The sequence below is a fragment of the Lathamus discolor genome, chromosome 2 (assembly GCF_037157495.1).
Source record: "Lathamus discolor isolate bLatDis1 chromosome 2, bLatDis1.hap1, whole genome shotgun sequence".
NCBI lineage: Eukaryota > Metazoa > Chordata > Aves > Psittaciformes > Psittacidae > Lathamus > Lathamus discolor.
Window position 1 is genome coordinate 106498807 of NC_088885.1, and position 20737 is coordinate 106519543.

The window sequence follows — 20737 nt, forward strand, 5'->3', positions numbered from 1 at the left end:
TTTCAGCTGTCTACTCACCATCTTAGTTCTGTACACATACAGTTAATTTTTTCTTTGTGCAATTTAGAACTAAGTTTCCAGTAAAAAGAAAAAAATAGGAGTAAAAATACAGTCAAATGGCTTTATCCAAACCCCACTATAAATTGAAATTCATCCCTTATCCAAATCTGTCACTTCTTCCTTCGCATAAATTATGTATCCGGTAATTCTCTGATTTTTAGCACTCCCATTTCTCCCAAGTTGTTGACGTCTCTCCAAAACTTTTGAAATTAGGGTCATAGTATTTCTTACTTTTCTCCAAATACTACTTGTGGCTAGTTTCTGCTGGCGCAGCTGAATGTGGTGCAGGCAAAGGGTTTCTGCTCAGTAGGATCTGATGGTGGTCTTCTCCCACAGATGGCCACGAAGCGAGCAGTTCTTGAGAAATGTTGTAACGTACACTGAACATGTCTAGCTGCCTTTTGAGTGTGTATTTCCCCTGCCATATTTACCAGTACACTGAGAAACTATTTATTATGATGGGTGTTAATAGTCCTTTCAAATTTTCCCAGCAGCATTGCAGCATTTCAAGAAATATATTTTCAACATTTTCTGCAGTGAAAGAAAGACAGCTGCAAAGTTAAGGCTTTGTAGAAGAAATGTTTTTTTTTTTCAATCAGTAATTCAAATATGTTTGTTTTCAAGCTTTAAAAAATTAGGTCTAAAATTGAGATTTATTTTGGAGAGATGTGGCATTTGAAATATTGAAAGATGGACCCAAGATTTTTAATGGTTTTATTTCTTTTCTGCGGAAATAGTTTGGGAAATGAATGTGTGTTGGCTAATGGTATTGCATTTTTTTCTCCTGAAACAATTCTATCAAAAACCTTCAAAATCCACTTCTATATGAAAAATTCCATGCTTGATATCTATAGAACTGTTTACTCCCAAGCACTGAGGAGAGTTTGTGACTCAGAACTTCAGAAATCACCAGACTGTCTTTGGAATCTGTGTATTTTAACACAGCTGTTATATCTGTGGAGTTTGTGTTGTCAAGCTGGTGGTCTCCAGTGTTGAGATATGTAATTTTTTAGTATATTGTGAACATGCAGCTCTCATGATACCATGAGCAGAGGATCAGGTAATGCAGGAACAAACTACCAAGTATTCAAACTTGCCAAAAAATTGTAGAAGCTAGCAAAATGCAATCCTTGGATTTCAGTGCTTGGGTTGCATTACATATTAAATACATGATTTAATAACATATAGCTTGTCATATATTCATTCTTTAATGATTTTGAAAATATTTTGTTATTTGTGCTTTTGAGGTGCTTAGAAGTTGTTGTCCTAAGCCAGTACATCAGGCCAACTTTTGTAGAAGAGGAGCAAAAAATGACCTTTGATCCAAAGAGTTTAAAATCTTGTAGGTTTTCTTGGGGTTTTTTCGCAATGCTGTGCAGCCCGGGTTATCTGCTTTCTGTGTACGCTCTGGTGTCTTACCAGTAAAGATTACTGAATAGGTCATACAAAACATGTATCTAGTGAATATATCTTTCTTTTGAGATCACAGAAATTCGTATGTAGGCTCACTTTTTCCATTTTTCATTTTGTTTGAATTCTTTAATCTCTTTATTTAAAAATAAAATAGAGAAGTTTATTACTGGCATTTGGTAATCAAAATTTGCAGTCAAGATAGTGATCATGTAACAGAAGTTTGGAGTGTGATGAAGTGAATAGTCAGACTATTTCTAGAATTGTTGAATCATGTTTATCTGATTCTTTGCTTTATAAACTACCATTCAGACCATCAATGACATGCTTGAACTATAACGAATATGAAGCAAAAAGCTGTTTTAGTGGCTAGATGCAGGATATGAACAGTCATCTTTCTAGTAGATGCTCATAACAGTAAGTATGAACAAAACAGGCTGTGTGTAGAGTGAACATTTCCGAGGTATACTCTTCTAGTTCTGCCCTCCATGGCCATGGGTTTATTTGTAACCTTGAGTAAGAATTCCAGCAGTATTGGTTTTTAATCTGTAAATAGAAAAATAATAATTACCCTCAAATGCATGAAGCAAGTAGTGTAAAATCTAGATATAAGATATTCTGGAAATAGAACTTCTACTGCTGATAGGTCAGGTAGGGTGATATTTAATGTTGTTTTTTATCAGTATTCATTTGTCAGCACAGCTTAGTCTTGAAGATGAATATTTTCTGAAATAATAATGGTTTACTTTATTCATACCTTGCAAGTTTGGCTGCCTGTGATTAAGCTGAGTGTCTCCTAGAGGATTTATTAGGCATCTTCTAAGTCTTCGTCAAACTTTTTCTACTGGCTTTTGGCTATAGATATGAAATGAATCATAGAGGAACTATGACCAAGTGTATCTGGCTTCAGTGTGTACAGAAAATTGTTTTCAAAAACTTCTAAAGGAAGAGAAAGAGGGCAGTTTGCACAAAGCAAAGCATTCATCTGAAAGTATATCTGTACTCTTGAGCCAAACTGAGGCTTTTGTGTTGTTATCCCCCCTCCCATGTAATTTGTTTTGGTAAGAGTAATTTGATTAATAAGGTTTTATTTTCTCAAGGTTCCATATTTTGTCTTCGTACTAGATAACGTTGGTCTTAAGCATTGTGATGTTATTATTGGTGTAAAATAGCTATCTGGAGACTTGAGAATTTTTATTTTTTTTTTATTAATCCAAAAAGTCAAAGTCTGACCTGTCATTCTGGTTAGAGAGTTTGTTTCCTGGATTTTGGTGACAAAAGGAAATATCAGTAATAACAGTCATTGGGGTTTGTGATTAAAGAGTACTCAAAGACACTATAATTAATGTAAGTATGTTTTTTGCTATGATGTTGATCCTTTAGGGACAATCATGAGTAATGTGGAATTTGTAATGTGGAACAAACTTGTAGAAATATCTTTGGCCAGGATATTTTTACTGGTTTTATACTGAAAACCTTTAAGCAATGGGTAGAAATTCACCATCTGTGTGTATGTGTATTTTGTTTTTTAGGGCATACAGGACGATTATTAAAATCCCTGTGTTTCACCAGTCTATCATTTCTGCTGCTGCACATCATCTTTCAGATTACAATAAACAGTCTTGAAGCTGGAAAAACTATTGAACCTGGTTTTAACTGTGAGTAAAAACTTTTAGTTTTTATTAGCATTTCAAGTGTACAAATGCTTCAGTGTTTTGAAAGGTGAAGCACTGATGAGAAAGCAGTTAGCATTGTGCTCCCGTGCATTTGCAGTTTGCTTCTGTTTTCCAGCTTGTTGTCTTAAGAATCAAAGTTAGTAGGGCAAGAAGACTAGATGGGTTTAAGAAATAAGAGAAGTGTATTTTGTTTCCACCAGAGATACGTTTTCTTTGGGTTTAGCACTGACTATTGTACGTCTTCAACTTTTAAGCTTTCTCATCATTCCCTGATGTGAAACAGGTGGCTACACGTTTGTGTTATTAGATCGTAATTCAAATGTATTAAGAATAAAATGGGGTATAATAATGAAACCCTGTTTACCCATGTATTATACCTCTGCTGATGGAACTCTCTTAAGTTGTCCATTTAATTTAACTTTAAATCTTGACCCCAAGATTTATGTTTCTAAACACTCTGTTTCTTTCTTGCCTGTGGGGTATGGGAAGAAAGATTTTCAATTTTTATTTGTATGCAAACACTACTTAAAAATACTTTGCATGACATTTTGTATCTTCCTCTCTTAAGAAATGTTCTTCAATCATTCAGAAGCAAACATTTTTTATTGTGCAGAAGTTAATTAAAATACCTATCCAGTGATTTGGATATGTAGCCTCCAGGTAGAAGCTATTTGTACTTGTCTTACAGTGCTTACCTCCAACATTTAAATCTGTCAACTTACCTTTGATAAATGTCCATTTAATTTATCACAGAATATGCTGCTGCCACTTGGGTAAACAGTTGTACTACAGTTCAACACAAGAAACCGTATGTGAATTGAAGCATTTGACTTAAAGTAACAAAACACTAAGGAAACTTGGAATGAGCATTACTAGACTGCAGCCACTGGCTTTTTCTTCCTGCTGTGGTGGGAACTGGGGTCTACAGTGGGAACTAGTTAAAACAATTACTTAATTCTGAAGAGTCCAGGAGAGAATGTACCATTTCTGTCAGTTTATTAACAGTTCCTGAGTGCAACAGCTTCTATTCTGGCTGCCATTAATAATGATTTCTTTACTTGGGGCCTCACAGGGCAATGGGTATGGCTGTAGTAGTGCATTAAATGTGCCTCATACTGCCCTATGATATTGAGATCAGGGGACATGAGATGACCCACATCTTTACCATTAAACAGTCTTTGCCTCCTGGGCACAGAGAGTAGGGTGAAATCGCCTGTTGGGAACAGTGTTTGTCCCACAAGAACTCTCGAACTGTGTCTAAGTTGTCTGGGAGAGAAGAAGACGGCCAACCCAAGTTGTTCCAAGATTGTTTAAACTGTTTAGCAATATGAAAAATTCCTGTTGGATTTCAGTGCCTGAACATGTTTGCAGAGTAAACTGGCACCTTTTCATTTACTGGTTTGGCTACAGTCAGTCAGCTTCAGGTGAAGCTAATGAAGAGGTGAATGTGATACTGACATTATGGATGCTGAACCCCCAGGGTGCTGGAGGAGCAGTTAAAGAAAGTGCAAAGACTGTTGTGAATGAAGGGGACAGAAAAGGCCAAGGCCTTTGCTAGATCAAGCAATAAGATCAATTACTGTCATTAAATGGCACCAGAGCATACATAGTACTGTGTAGGTGAGGAGAAGATAGAACTGCCACTCCAAAAAGTACTTTGGTAGTACTTCTGCTTATAATCATTTGGTGACACAGCCCCACTGTATTTCCTGTTCCCCAGCTACATGGATAATGCTTTGCAAAACTGACTACAGCAATGTGCTAAGCCATAGCTGGAGAAACGATACCACTGTGCCCATGGTGTCTGCACAGTGTTACGATCTCTGCATTTTAGATATAGCTGTTAATGTTTATTCAACTCTTTTCACTCAATAAGAAGTGGAAGAGTGGAGTTTTCTGTTTCCCTATCCAGACCCAGAACAACTGTTAATAAAACTTTTTTTTTGCAGCTATTTGTCTTATTCTCAAGCCCTATGTGCCCCACTGGAAATATTCTACAGTCTCTTCTGATGCTTATCATTAGGAAGTTTTTCTCTTGTTAGTTAAAATATCCTGTCTTCCTTCTTCAGCCTGATGTGAAAATGCAGAAAACCTTTCCATTAGTCTTTATGGTTACCTGTTATGTATTTGAAGGCTGTAGTCATGTCTGTAATATGTACTCTTTTCCCTCATTCTCTTCTCTCCAAACAACTTCAGTCCCTGCAAACTTTGTTCATTCATCATGTTTTCTAGGAAGGAGATTAGTCTCATCGTTGTTGGTCAACCTGTGTTTTCTCCAAGTATTCCAGATACTTCTTGAAGTTCAGGGCCCAAAACTAGGCAGTATTTCAGCTGAGAGGTTACTAGCACATACTGAAGTATAGCAATAACCCAATTGTCTGCAAGTGACATTCCCTTTTTATGTATTACTATATGGTACTTTCAGCAGTGGTAGCATTGTCTCACATTTTATTTGTGATTCACTGTAACCCACAAATCCTTTTCTGCAGAACAGAACATTTTTTCCAATCCCATATTTATGTAGGTGGGTGTTCTTACAGTATAATGGAAATGTGTTTGTCCTTTTCCAAAAATGCTTTTATTTATCAAGACTTTTTGAATTCTACCCTCCGATTTGCTTGTGGCCCCTCTTACATGGGCTACCTGCACATGCCACCTTCAATGGGTTTTGGCTATAGTAAAATATTTTATTTTTCCCTTAAATTTAATCTTGGATTTGATTTTGCTGGAATTGTAATATCTCCCTGAGTTAAAAAAAAAAATAAACTGGAGAGTACAGAAGGGCCTAGTGAATGTTGTGGCAGGATACCTCTTCAGCCTCTACAAAAAGGTCCTGGGAGCCTGGGGAGGGCACTGCTGACTGGATGGTAGCCAGTGGTATTCCAATTTACTAAAAGGGCAGTTGCTGGAAAAGTTATGGAGAAGATTATACTGGGTGCTATTGAAAGGAGTTTAAAGAAAACATCAGGCTCAGTCAACATGGGTTCACAAAGGAAAAGTCCTGTTTAACTAATTTGATATTCTGTGATACAGTCATCCACCTAACGGATGAAGGGAGGATGTAGTTTTTCTGGATTTTAGTAAGGCTTTTGAGGCTGACCCTTACAGCATCCTTTTGGACAAGTTGTCCAACTGTGGGATGAGTGGGTTCACGGTGCACTGGGTGAAGAATAAGCTGAAGAGCAGAGCTCAAAGTGTTGTAGTGAATGCGGCTAGATCTGGGTGGTGACCAAGTCACCAGGAGTGCTCCTCAGGGTTCAGTTTTAAGGCCAGTCCTGTTCAATATGTATACCTTTGTCTTCAAATCCTATAGGTTAGTTTGCCTCAGTTTGTTCAAATGCCAGCTTCTGAATCAAAAGATCGTTTTCTGGCTTTAGTTTTTCTTTTCACACTGCTGTATTAAAGCCTCTGAAAATATTTTCATTTTGGTAATAGAAACACTTGAAAAATGTTTAAATTAGAGGTGTGATACAGACTATCACCTCTTAAACCTTGTACAGTTATAGTTTCATTTTGGAAATTAAGAACAACCATCCCTTTATCTTTTACATCCAGAAGTGGTTTAATTGGAGCCATCTGGAAGAGCAAGACAGACACATAGAATTTCAGGCTCATTTTGAAATACTCTGCTCTTATCCTGAACTTCAGTTACTCAAAATCAGCCGATAGATAATGTTAAGGATAAGAAAGTCCTGGAATGTTTAGCTTCTTCAGTTTGTCATTTTTTTTCATTCCCTTGCTCTTTTAGAGCTCATATTTCTTCTCTTTCAGGAGGGATACAAAATGCTACAGCATATATAGGAGAGGTATATAGGTGGGTCGATAGAAGCATTTAGAAATGTTTAGGCAGTACAAGGTTCTTGTTTCTTCAGAACCTTGTGGGTATTGCCTAGGATTAGTAAATTTTTGTTGTTAGAACTCCATACTTATTTTAATGAAAGGTTTCTGGTTAGCCACAACTACATTGTATGGAACAACACTGAATAACTCACAGATAGTTTCTTTTTTTAAAATCAGAGTTCATATAGGAAAGGAATGGATGAGCTGGGCTAATCTTCCTAAGCTATCAAGAGCTAGGTCATCAGTCTTGTTTCACTGATGGTATCTCCAAATAACACAGAATCTGATTTTGAGATGTAGCAGTATTTGAGCTGTAATAAAATTTCATTATTAAATTTGTACTTCTGATGGAATAACATTCTGGTTACTAGATTAGGTAGCATCTTTTGCATATAAAATCCGTGAGGCAGACAATTGAAAATTAGATCCCAACGTGGTATAGAGTCTCATTCTTCAGTATGCACACTATAGTGCTTTCCTAGAGATAATTTTAAATATCTTTAAAAACAGCATTTCCACCAGCAGGAATGTTTTCCACAATGTTAATTTTAATCTTCATTTCCAATAAATTAGGGCAATTATCCCTCATCATACTACTCCTCTGTAAGTGTAGCCTTTTCTTGTGTTTAGTCAGTCTGTAAAAAAACTAAATTCTTTTTCTCTTAGTTGTAGTGTAGAAAAATACATCCATTTTTCATTTTGTGCCAACTCTACCATCTCTTGGTCTTGAATGTTACAAATGGGTCTACTGAAACCTTATGCTTTCAGAACAGTATTTTTTGTCCATGAGAAATGCAACTAAGAATAGTTCAACTATTCATTAATTAAATTTGTAGTCAATGTTTGTTAGAAAACCAAAGAGGGGTATTTAATGTATTTGTGGATATTTTTCTTACTATGAAATAATAGACCTGCTGGAGCTGAAATAGATACCTTGAAATACTTTTAAGGACTTTCTATGAATCTCTGCATTTGTTTGCTGTGTCTAATATGAATGCTTTATTTAAATGGTTATGTGAAGAAAAAGGGAGAATAGGTTTAAAGCACCAAGTTGCCTAGATAGCTTCTCTGTTAGATCATGGGAACTAAATTCAGATACTTCTCCGTCTCTGGTATGCCACAGTGAATGTCAAACAAATGCATGCCACCATTGTGGAATCATAATAACTTTCTGCTTTGATAAATTTTGAAATTATTTCTTGGCTAAAGGACCATCCTGTGTTTGCATATCAGCATGTCCCTGAAGTTTTGGGTTATATTAGGAAGCAGCAATACCCAGTACAAATAAATTAGGTTTCATCATTTATTGAAAAGTCAGACTCAGGACTGCAGCTGACCTTTCATGGGAATGAATAATTACTTTTTCCTATATACCTGGCGAGTATCCATATCTTTTATATCCTCCAGAGTATGCTTTCGAGGTTGAGCTGGTTTTGAAAAGTACTGCGTCTGTGAAGACTATTGTATTTCTAGTTGGGTCTATTAACCCATTGGAAATAAAGGTACTGGATTTATTTACAAAGGGGCAAAAGATTAAGAGATTTCATACGGAATTTCATATGTCTGTTTCAAAGGTGAGTGCCAGATACATGCAGGTCTTTCAAACACCGTGACTTACTGGCCCAGCTCCTGCCTGCAGTCTGAATGTATCTCATAGGCTCTTGTCGGTGTTTGCACTTACTATTTCAGGAGAAACTGCCTTGAAAACAAGTATTTTGAGAATACTGAAAATTTGAAATACTATTTCATGAAACAAATGATACTTTCCTGACCATGAATTGTCTTGATAATTTTGTCAATGTTAATTTCAAAAACGTTACTTCATATGGAATGAAATTAATGCAAATGGCATGAAGAAAGCTAGTAAATTTATGTAAGAAGCTTCTGCTTCTGAGCAGAGTCATAGCAAAGTAAACATTTCATTTTAGTACTGAAGAAGTCACTATATCCTCTGGAATGGTTTTGCTTACCGAAATCGAAGGTCACAGTTACCCACATTAAAGAATCCTCAAGCACTTGCATCCCAGACAAGCCAGCTCCTTCTTCCTTAACAAAGATACCTGCTTCTTACTGACCAGGCAGATGCTCAAACTGCCTTCCAAACAACTGGTTGAGCTGCAAAGTTGTGACATCTGCAGTCACCTCCATCGTACGTGTAACATACTCTTCCTTTTTTGTTTAATGAAGTCTGTATTTCAGCATCAAGGGTCTGCCTCAAACCTAAGCCCTTCCTTTGACCTCATAGCTGGATTTTCTTAGATTTCTTTGTTCTGAGATGTGTAGAGACTGAAGTGTTTAGTCTCTCTAGCAAGTGCCTTGGGCTGCTGTAGTTGAACCTAAAATGGATGTCATCTGTAAACTCATCTTAAACCACAGATTTATTCCATTAAGAGTGAGCATTACCTTACAGAATATCTGCATTTTAATCATATTTTTGTGTGTAATCTCAAAGATTATAATCTTGATTGACGTCTGAGTAAAAAAAAAAAAAAAAAGCCTTTAAATGTGTCAGAAACACTTCATTCTGTTCTCACAAGAGTTGTCAAATTGTGCTTGTTTGCTGTCTGTATGAGTGGCAAGAGAAGAAGGTTCAGAAACAAACTAGTATTTCAATAACAACTGTAGAATATCCAGTATAGTTTATATATTGTACAGATGCTGCATGCTTTCCAGCACCCACATAAGGCTGACAATACTAAATCCCATAATGGAAGTCTTGTTTTAAAAGAATGCAGATACCTACAGAGTTTTTAAGTTCTGAGCTGCAATTGTTATTGATTAAATCAGTACAGACAGCTAGTTACCTGGAAAGACTTTTTGTTCAGTTGTTATGAGAGATCAGTTATTTCCTGTGTTTTGGCTTTGGTGTATGTCCTCACCAAGCCATCTGTAGCTTTTTTTCTTGTATTATTAGAAAGATACACAAAGTTGAGCATATGAGAAGCTGAAAACATTTCCAGAATGCAAGTTAATAAAATGCTATAAAAATGAAGGGAACTGTGAAAACTACTGTTTTTTATTCAAAGTTATTATATGGATTTTGTCCTTCTATCCTATGCAGTAAGGTTGTCTGTTGGTGGGTACATCCAGTGCCATGTGGATTAAAAAAAGCCCTGCTCTGACTTGCTTGGCTCGTAAACTGCTCTGAGAAGGGGCATTTCCTGTTCTGTGATTTGTACTGTATTACCTGCAGCAGAAGCTGGCTGTATGGCTTGGGGCTCAGGGAGATACCACAGTTTAAAGAATAATGAGAATAGGATTTCTTCAGAGCGTCCCACTTATCAGTAACTATACCAGCAGAATAATGAGTTTAAAAGCAATGAATAACAATTTATACAAACCTCCACTGAGAGAGCATTTTGCAGAGTTTAGCACAAGTAGTGCACATATGTATTGCAGTAGAGCATTCATAGCTGAAATTCCTGAATCTCCTACTTAACATAGCAAGTGCCCCTGCAAACCTAACAAATGACAGAAAGGCAGGAGATACGATGTCAAGGAATAAAAAGTTAATGTAGTTCATATCATTCTCTGTTTTCATAGTGTGCTGTTTCTTGCATAGGTGATAGTGCAGTGTCTGATTCATGAAATATGTAAAAAGGAATTTCTCTGTGGAATCAAAGAGAACTTGGGGCTAGAAGTATACTTAGCCATAAAAACCGCTGTGAGATAAGGTTGTGGTGGCACAAATGTGGTCATAATACAAGGTCCTAGAAAGGTGTGTGGTTGCACGGTATTAACCAATGACTGTTTCGTAAAGTGACTGTCACTTCAGCGTCATTCTTCAGTCAAGAATGTGTAGCACATAGAACACACATCCCATGATAACTTTTATCAGTCAGAGGTGCCAGCGTGCTTTTTTTTCTTGCCTCAGCAGAAACTTGTTGCAATAGTTTATTCTGCACATGAAAGTTAATTTTCCTTTAATTCAGTACGCATCAAATGTCATCATTTCTTTAATGCTTTTAGTGCAACTTTATGCAGCCAGGGAATTTATGACGGCGGAAACAGAAGCTTCTGTAATTGCTTCTTAGGCATGTATGGTAAGTCCTGCTTAATTTCCTGCTGGGTGTTACTGCCTAGCTGTTCGGAAAGTTGGTGTTCATTGTACTTATGGAGTCTTTATTTCTGGACTTACATGCTGCCATGTGAAAATTAAACTAAATTCTAAATGTTAATTTTCAGCCCTGATACATAACACATTCAGTAAAATGTATACAATTACGCTGTAATGATGTTAGCATACTCACTTGTGTTCCACCATTTAAGAGAATCTGACACAGGAGATGATCCTTCTCACTGCCTCTCGTAGTTTGTGGTTTTAACAGTTAGATTTGCATTGGAGAGAAGAGCTGGGAAACTGCTGGGCAGCCCATGGTGTATACAGCTTCTTTCTGAAGCTGGTGGACTTTGGAAGGTTCTCATGTTGCACCCAAAGAAGCGCACAGTGTGCCTACTGATGTCAAGATGCAGACTTGGACAGTTTTGGTTTTTGTGTCTCAGCTGCAGCTAGGATGAGTACACCTGACTGCAGGGTAGTGGAAAAGAAGTGTTACCATCACTGTCACCTTGTTCTAGGGCTGTTGGTAGGAGAAAGACGGTAGCTGTTTGTATCTCTCTGCCCTCTTAAAGGAAGGAGCAGAAGTAGAAAGCACAAGGAAGAAATCAAGGCCAGCTCTGAAGGAGAAGGCACTTGATGAAACTTGAATGGCAGAGGGGAGATCACTCAGTAAATTAAGAAGCAGATGTGCAAAGAGTAGCCTTCTATGGTTTTGTAAGTAGCCACTCCCTTGCTTGTCCCATAGTTATATGCTTAACCTTGCTGTAAAAATCTTCCCAGACAGAATGCATTACCAACTGCTTTTAAGTCCCAAGTTACTAAAAAACACTTTTTTCCATATTGTGAAGTTTTTGAAGACCAGCAAAGTCAGAAATTGGCTGATCACACAAACAGTAACAGTGAGAAAACTTGACTACAGGGTTAGACTTTCCCACTGACACCACCCTTACAGTTGGAGTGGTTATCTTGTTCATGGGCAGTGTTTAGCTGTAGCATTATGGGGTGTGTAAGGACCAACACCACAGTGCTTTAGCAACCAGAGTCTCTGAGCTGCTGTATAGCACCGTGTTGAAATGTTCCCTTGTTGACCACTCAAATCACTGTAACATAAATATTTTACTGGAGTCTTACTCTAGAATTAGTGCTCAGAAATAGGAAACTATATATTTGTGTGTTGAACAGTGTTTAGACAAATGCTTTCCACTGAGAATAAATATTTTACTTTATTTCTCAGGATTTGTCTTTACTGTTTGGCTGTTTACATCTTTATTTATTGCTTTTCATCACAGAATCATTCTGAGTATTTATAGAGAAACTGATTTGTTAATGTCATACCCTGAGCCTTTGCATGTGCTTGTGCCCACATTGTAAAACACTGGTTTTGGTGCCTTGGTCTGAGCCCTTGGCCTTGAGCCTTCTCTACTAGAGGGACTTGAGCCCTTCTACTCTGCTCTCGTGAGACCTCACTTGGAGTATTGTGCACAGTTCTGGTGTTCTCAACATAAAAAGGACACGGAACTGCTGGAACAAGTCCAGAGGAGGGCCACGAGGATGATCAGGGGACTGGAGCACCTCCCGTATGAAGACAGGCTGAGAAAGTTGGGGCTGTTCAGCCTGGAGAAGAGAAGGCTGCATGGAGACCTCATAGCAGCCTTCCAGTATCTGAAGGAGGCCTATAGGGATGCTGGGGATGGAGTCTTCATTAGGGACTGTAGTGACAGGACAAGGGGTAACGGGTTAAAACTTAAACAGGGGAAGTTTAGATTGAATATAAGGAAGAAGTTCTTTCCTGTTAGGGTGGTGAGGCCCTGGAATGGGTTGCCCAGGGAAGTTGTGAATGCTCCATCCCTGGCAGTGTTCAAGGCCAGGTTGGACAGAGCCTTGGCTGACATGATTTAGTGTGAGGTGTCCCTGTCCATGACAGGGGGGTTGGAATTAGATGCTCTTAAGGTCCTTTTCAACCCTAACTATTCTATGATTCTATGCCTTTTGATTCTTTACGTTTGCAGCAGTAAATTGGTCTCAACTGGGAAGGAAACAAAATTTGAGATGAGATTGTGACAGCTTCTCACCACAGCCTCTCTGCCATGGCTGGACCACTAGTTGAGCATCTCAGCTGCAAGCGTAGGCAAGGCTTATGGGGGGGAGCTATGAGAGGACCTTCCTGGTGGTCAAGCATCCCCAGTGGGTGGACTTCCCTAGACAGCATGGGCTGGAGGCTTCTCAGGACAAAAACTACACCTTGACTCAAAATTAACCTTAACTTGAAAGGATTGTTTTTACTGAGCTGTTCATGGAATCTCTGGTGTTTCAGTGTTCAAGTTCTGTGATGTTTTGTGATGAGTTCACTGTTCAAGGCCAGGTTGGATAGTCTTGGGCAACGTAGTCTAGTGTGAGGCATCCCTGCCCATGGCATGGGGGTTGGAACTAGGAGATCTTAAGGTCCTTTCCAACCTAAACCATTCCATGATTCTATGTAAAACAAATCACCCTGTGAAGCAAAGCAAAAGGTGTTGCTCACATAAATATGACTTGGAGCCATCTGGAAAAAAATGTTTTCATCACAAATGTGGACTTGAAATGCTCTCTTGCATCAGTGTGTTAGAACAGAGTCCTAAACCTTGGTCAAATGCAATGTGAACTTGCATGCTTTGAGTTTACTTCCAAATGGAAAATCTGTCTTAAAATTCCATTCAATTTCTGCCAGATATATGAGTCTGAATCAGTAATGATGCGGGACGAGAGAAGGTGCTGTATCTTTCACCTTTTGAATAAACAATGTGCAGCACATCCGTCATGTTTGTATTTATTACAGAGCAAAATGAATCAGAAAAAATCCTGAAGACTCACAAAAGAAGCAAAAATAACCTTCACATCTTTGGAAGGAAGAGAACTCATTAGATGAGTTTTGAAGGGTAACCTTGATTTCCAAAGTCTTAAACATCCCTCTCTTGTTTCATTACAAATCTTAACATTTTCCCTCATATCTACATCTGGAGCACTGCACCCTTTCCATCCATACATATACTGTGTTTACTGCTGAATTTTATCATACCACATTTCTTTAGGGATATATTTAATGTAATAATAAACTGAATTTCAAAGATCTTATGGTCATCAAATAGATTAAAATCAGAAAAATTTTCAACAGCATCAGTGGAAGTTGTAGTAAAAAAATGTTTCATTACAAAACTATAATCCTGGTTTTATACGTCTAGAAATAAGGAAAGTAGGACACACTATCTTTCAAAGTCTATTTTAAAACTGGAAACAGTTGTAACACTGTTTTCACACTGGAGTAGCATGAACCACTGGAAAGCATTTATGACACACTCCAGCCAGTGGCTGATAAGAGTTTTCTCAAGCTTTTTGTCGTGTAGAAAACCGTAAAGAAGTAGTTCCTGGAGAGAGTCAAGAGTACTGTAATTCAAAGTACATTAATTCATTAAAGCTCCAACTAGTATGTTAACGTTACATATGCAGCCATACATTTCAAAAGAAGACAGCAAACCCCCAGTACAAAGGACACAGTGATAAGAACTGATAATATTTTATGCATTTTTGGTTCATGTATCACCTAATTAAAAAAGTTATAGTCAAGAAATGTCATATAGCAAATTCATTTTCATTATTTTCAGGGTCTTTTTGACATACAAGTTTAGGATGTTGAAATGCAAAAAGATGATTTTTAACTCATCCTTTAGAGCCAGCGGAGTTTGACCTTGTCATGGATTGTGTACCTGCAGTTTGTTGGCAATGCCTCTGATGATTACATAGCAGGTTCCAGGAAATTCCTGCTTTTTCTAGACCCCACAGGTTTGTCTGTGAGTAACGTAATATTTCACAAGAGAACCCATGTTCTGACATCCACTGTAGAAATGTCAAAGGACTCAAATTACACTCGGAACAGGGTCCAGTGTAGAATCCATGAACTTAACCATCATTCTTAGAAACATGGTCTTGGTTTAGGAGCTGGATTTTAATAGTCCTAAAAATGTTACATCCACCTTGAGGGTGTGGTGATCTAGTGGTAATTAAACACAGCTGCAGTATAAAATGTGTGGAAGTACAAAGACACACTGGTGAAAGTCTTACAAATAAGTCTGGACTTCCTATTTTTTTCATCTCTGTTTTAATAGAAAGGAGATAAACAGTGGTTATGGCTAACTTTTTCTGTATACCTGCAGATGTGAGGTGGGACTCTCCAAAACTGCAACTGATATTGCAGGAGTAAAACTGGAGCTGATGTTGTGCTGGCAGCAGTTCCAACTTCGTAGCGCTTCTTGGTCTCCCAGTTCTCATTATTTCATATTTATCCTTTACGTTATTCTTGGCTATCTGATGTTTTAATGTTGCCTAAGAATAAAGTTCAAGACTGGCAGAAGCACTCAGTGTTGTGCAGAGCGGGCAAAGGATGCCTTTTAAACTGCTATCATATTGTGCTCAATTTCTTTGTTTATATAAACACATTTTCATTTTCAGGGGCCTCATTCATTACAGCAGGAACTTTCTGTGATTATTAAGTTTTAGTACTGCACAGCAACCTGTGCAATTTCAGGAATCGGGCTGATTGAATTACCCAATTAGGGAACCTTGCTAAGCGGGAGGAAGAGGACATTTCAGCACTGTTTTTTCATAGTAAAATCTCATTAAAGGAAGGAAGGTGCTCTATAGTGGACAATGGCATGGAAGTTCAACTTCTTTCAATCCAAATACGTGTGCTTCCAAAAATGTTCAGAGACGTAACAAACAGGCAAGATCACAGGCAATGCAAGAATTTGAGATCTAACAGAGAAAAAAAAAGAAAGAAGAAAAAAACAACCCAGTGATTTTATTATCAAAATGGAAATAATTTTAGTTAGTTAGCTTCAGTGCATGTACTTTTCACACAGTAAATCACTATTTTCTGCAGAATGGGGATATTGAGCAGCTATGATATGTTGAACTTGTACTTTTCTTTAATCAGATGCTCAGTAGCCATGAAACGTGCAGGAGGAGGGAGTGAATGAAAGTGTGGGTAAGGTCAGCAGATACTGTCATGCATATTGTCCACCACTCTCTGGTTAAGCAGTTGGGAGTCCATGGTGGACTTGCTTTTCTGCAGTCCTTGAAGCTACTAGCCATACAAGTGTTGCCTCAACAAGATTTCTGGGGAGGCAGTAGATGTATAGGAATGATTTTTTAGTCACAGTGCTGCTTCAAATAAAACCTTCACTTTCCAGTTCTACCTCTAAGGTCATTAAGAATTTTGTTGAATTTATGAAGAATAAAGAATTTATTGAAACATTTGGGAACTGGCTGAAATCAGATCTGTCTTGTTGGCATATGTGTGTGAGCCATAGGTCTGCCCAGTGTAGCGGTTCTACAGCCTCACAGGACTGTCCCTAGCTTCTGCTGCTGTACTCTCATTGTATCATATTTTTATGAAGACTTTAAACCAAGATAGATTTCACCTCATGAAACTGCATTGCCTTGAGATTGAAATACCACCTGTGGATTGCCATTCCATTCTCTCAAAGGCCTTTACGCAAGTTAGATGATACCAGACCCATGATACATTAATTTTTAAATTGTTTTTATGACTCTTAATGTCCCCACTGAAACACTGTCAAAATTCTTTCATTACGATAATAAAAGAAAGTCCTGAGCAAGGAAGTTCACAGTATACACATCTACATAAAACAAAGCTGGAATGCTGATACTGTTCCATGGACATCTGGAAAAAGTCAAAGATGAGTTTCCACATCTATCCTATGTCATTCTGGATTACAATAAGACAATGATATCACATTTCCTTTTCAGAGGTCACAGTTGTTCCTGTCACTTTTTTGTTAGCTGTAGCAAAAAGTGAAGAGTTCTACAGCAGCAGCTGCAGGAATTGATAATAAACATTGTATTGAATTGGTGGCTGATGTGTTTTGCTATGTACTTTGCTCAGAGAATAGCAAAAAAGTTTACCTTTTAGCTAGTTGCATCTCTTGTCTTCAAAGTCTTCTAGTCTTCAAAGATTTCTCAGAAGTTGGGGGACTGTATCAGTTTAGTTATTTATATGATCTAGATATGATATGTAGCTCTGAGACTGAATAAAGGTTAAATACCAGACTTACGTGACATTATGCTAGGTCTGCTAAGATTTGCTGATAGGTTCTTGATATTTCAGATATGAGGAGAACCCCTTAGGTTATGGAAAATGGGAAAAGTATTTCTCACTTGCTCTGCTTCCCTTCCCTCACTGCCTTCTACATATCACACAGTGACTGCATTCGTCTCTGAAACCTTCACTGTCATGTTCTCTTCTCTGAGTTAGGACTACTGCCAAAGTAATCCCATGTTTATAGAGGTTTGGGTTTTTTTGTTTATGTTACTGTTTGTGGTACAAATAGCTACTTTCACCTTGGAGTTGTAGCTTTTTATGGGTGTATTTAATTCTGAGGTAGCATCCTCTATATTTGGGTCAGTGCTTAGCAAGTTTGGTCTCTGTAATTTTCTATTAATAAAACCCATACTGCTAGCATATGGGATGAAGCAGACATTGCAAAGCGAGGTGTTATAAATACTGTAAAGGTTTATGAGTTGAAAAAGATGAGTTTGGAGACGGGAATGTAGGCTTTTGCAGTTTCCAAATGTTGATCCTAAATCCATTCAGATGTAAATCAAACCCATCAGGAGCACTCTGCTCTTTAGATACTTTATCCTAACATCTTTTTCTTCATTATTCCTTCTTCAATTGGAGGCTGTATATGCATGCTGTCAAAAATAAAAATGTATTCCTATGAAGATGAGTAGAATATTTTGGAACTCAGAAATGATAGCAAAGTTAGGTAATATTTCAGCATAAATAACAATGTGTCTTTTTTTGTTTGTTTGTTTTTTGAAGTTCTTAGTCCAGGATATGGATAGTTAGATCATAGTCTCTGTGGATATTTCATAGTATTTGGCTAGGCTTTGTATTACGATCTCTGTTACTGGAAATCTTGTGCTTCTTTGCGTAGGTGTCGTGGTTTAAACCAATCCACACAGGTCGTCCACTCACACCCCGACCCTCCCCAGTCCCGGAGGGATGGGGAGGAGAATCAGGAGAATGTAACTCCCACGGGTTGAGATAAGAACAGCCCAGTAACTAAGGTATAACACAAATCACTACTGCTACCACCAGTGATAATATTGATAAGAGAAAATAACGAGAATACGATACCACCGCCGAACGAGTTCGACCCCCCCGAAGAGAGAGAGCCTGCCCTCCCAGGTAACTCCCAGTTACCTCTCCGGGCATGACGTGCTATGGTATGGAATACCTCTTTGGCTAGTTTGGGTCAGGTGTCCTGTCTCTGCTTCCTCCGGGCCTCCCTCGTCCCCAGCAGAGCATGAGACTCACAAAGTCCTTGGTCAGAGTAAACATTACTTAGCAACAATTAAAAACAATCGGTGTTATCAGCTCTCTGCCCAGGCTGGAAGTCAAAACACAGTGCTGCACCAGTTACTAAGAAGGAGCAAAATGGCTCCTGGTAAACCCAGGACAGTAGGGTAGAGTCAAATAATAGGGGCTTTAAAATGAGCAGCATTGATGTATGTTTTCCTACATTCATGTACATTTCATTTATTTTCATATGTTCACATCTATTTTCACCTGGACATTTGTTTTCATTGGTGTGACAACATCTCACTTGATGCTTCTGTTTTAAACTTCATTAAATTTGTTGCACCCTAAAAATGCCTTCTGTTAGAAGCATTTCTGTGGCTCCGTCTGCACCCTGTGCTATTCTGGAGGACCTCTGTGACTGGCCTGTCTCTACTATTGCTCTGACTTGGGAATTGGATGTTGCTGTCCTACTTAAACATTGGTATTCAGTCAAGATACACCCATTTGTAATTCTTGTTCTTGGATAGTTTTTGACAATTCCACTTCCTTGCTATCAAGCCTTTATTGACATCTCCAGGAACTGCATGGAAGTCCTAAGTCACTGCATCCTTTGTGGAAAGATGAAGGTGAGGATGAAATATCTCATACAATAAATTTGTAAAGCACTTGTTAGAAGGCTTCTTTGAACAGTGTGACAACTAAGATTGTGTTCAACATAAATGAAAAGCAAAGATCTGAGATCCTCTTGTATACAAAGGGCATAAACAAGAACAAGAATCATGTGTGGTCCTTGGTCTTATGTCACTACCCCAACTCGTAATAAGTTAGACTGGATTTTGCCATCAAATATCATCATAGCTGTGCAGATACCCCCATGTGATGGAAGAACACATTTATTTCAGGATTGGTGTGCTTTGACCATAGAGAGTTAATACTTCTTGGTGCACAAGAGATTGACCAGTTGCCTGGAGACAAAGAAGATTTTCAAGTCCTGCATATACAGCTTTTTCAATATTGCAATCCACCAACCACCAAGCCTTGATAATACCTTGTCTGCCACCACTTGGGGGGAAACTTCTGCACATGAGTGTTTGTTTCTTACCATAACAAAATCAATGAGCTTCTAACCTCTTTGTTTACCCTGGTGCTTCTGTTGGTACCTACAGGAGCAGATTTCACAGAACTATGAGCACTCAGGGTTCTTACTGCAGACCTGCCCTTCAGATTATGATATTCTAGTTCTCTCTCTTGCTCAGTGTTTTTTCCTAGTAGAAAGTATGCTATTTCATTAGTGAAAAAGACGAATAGTATTTACAAACCCGAAAGATTTACTGTGTTACATAAAAAAATTAAGCAGTAAGGTGGCATAATGTAAATGTTTAATGTGCTGAACAGTCATTACAGAATTTTGCCTGATGTGTATCTACCTGCTGACGTGTTCAGCTGTGGATCTAATATGTTGCTGACAGAGATACTGATTGTTCCTAAACAGTAGCTTCATCTTTCTAATTGTACAGGGGATCTGGGGAGATCCTTCTGTTGAAGATCATCAGTGAGAGCTCCTGCAGGCTGCCAAGAACCACTGTTGTCCTCATGAGATGCAGCTGCATTGACAAATTAATGGTTTCTCCAGGGTCAGTTTCAGTCCCTCAGTTGGGCAGCTAATTGGCCTTTCTCAGCTAAGAAAGATAAAAGCTTTCTTAGCTTTTATCAGGTGTAAAGCTTAATACAGGAGTGTTTTCCTCATTTGTGTTCATTGGCAGTATAGTGACAAATGTAACAGGACGTACAGAGTACAGCAGGGTCCAATTGCTCAGCATCCTGAATCCACAGTAACCAGGCTGTGGTTTACTTTTGTATCTTTAAAATCAGTTCCTTTTAACATTGTACAATTATTACTTCTTGTCATCTAGTGTAATTTTCTTAATTGGCTGATGGCTTTATCCATATACCAAGCGTAAGTCAGCCTCCATGGAAGTGTCATTTGTTAGCTGCATCAACGTTCACTTAGCCCAACGTATCTTTATGTGATATATTTCGATTTCTTCTGCAATGAATTTCCTCCTGCAGCACCACATATATCCTGTGCAGACCCTCCCTAGTCCTTTGGCTGCAGACATCTAGCTTGTTACAATAACTGGACATCTTGCTTGGCAGTCATGCTGAACGCTCCTTTTGCTTACATGTCTAAGTATGCTTCCTGGTTTCTGCTTCCTGAGATCAGCAGGAGGTTTCCCAACATTAAAGCTTCATACAGAAGTGCAAACACCATTGCTAATCTGTTTGTCACATAAGCATTTGACTTTTTTCGTGGCCTCCGTCTGTGGACAC

At 38.2% G+C, this 20737-nt stretch overlaps 1 protein-coding gene across 1 annotated transcript in view; it reads left to right on the plus strand.

The window, feature by feature from the left end:
- The window catches only part of PIEZO2 (piezo type mechanosensitive ion channel component 2), a 297942-nt gene that overhangs the window by 105000 nt on the left and 172205 nt on the right, over positions 1-20737 (plus strand). The window contains exon 3 of the mRNA XM_065667981.1: positions 3003-3128. Coding sequence (XP_065524053.1) covers positions 3003-3128 — 126 coding nt within the window. The remainder of the gene's footprint in view (positions 1-3002; positions 3129-20737) is intronic.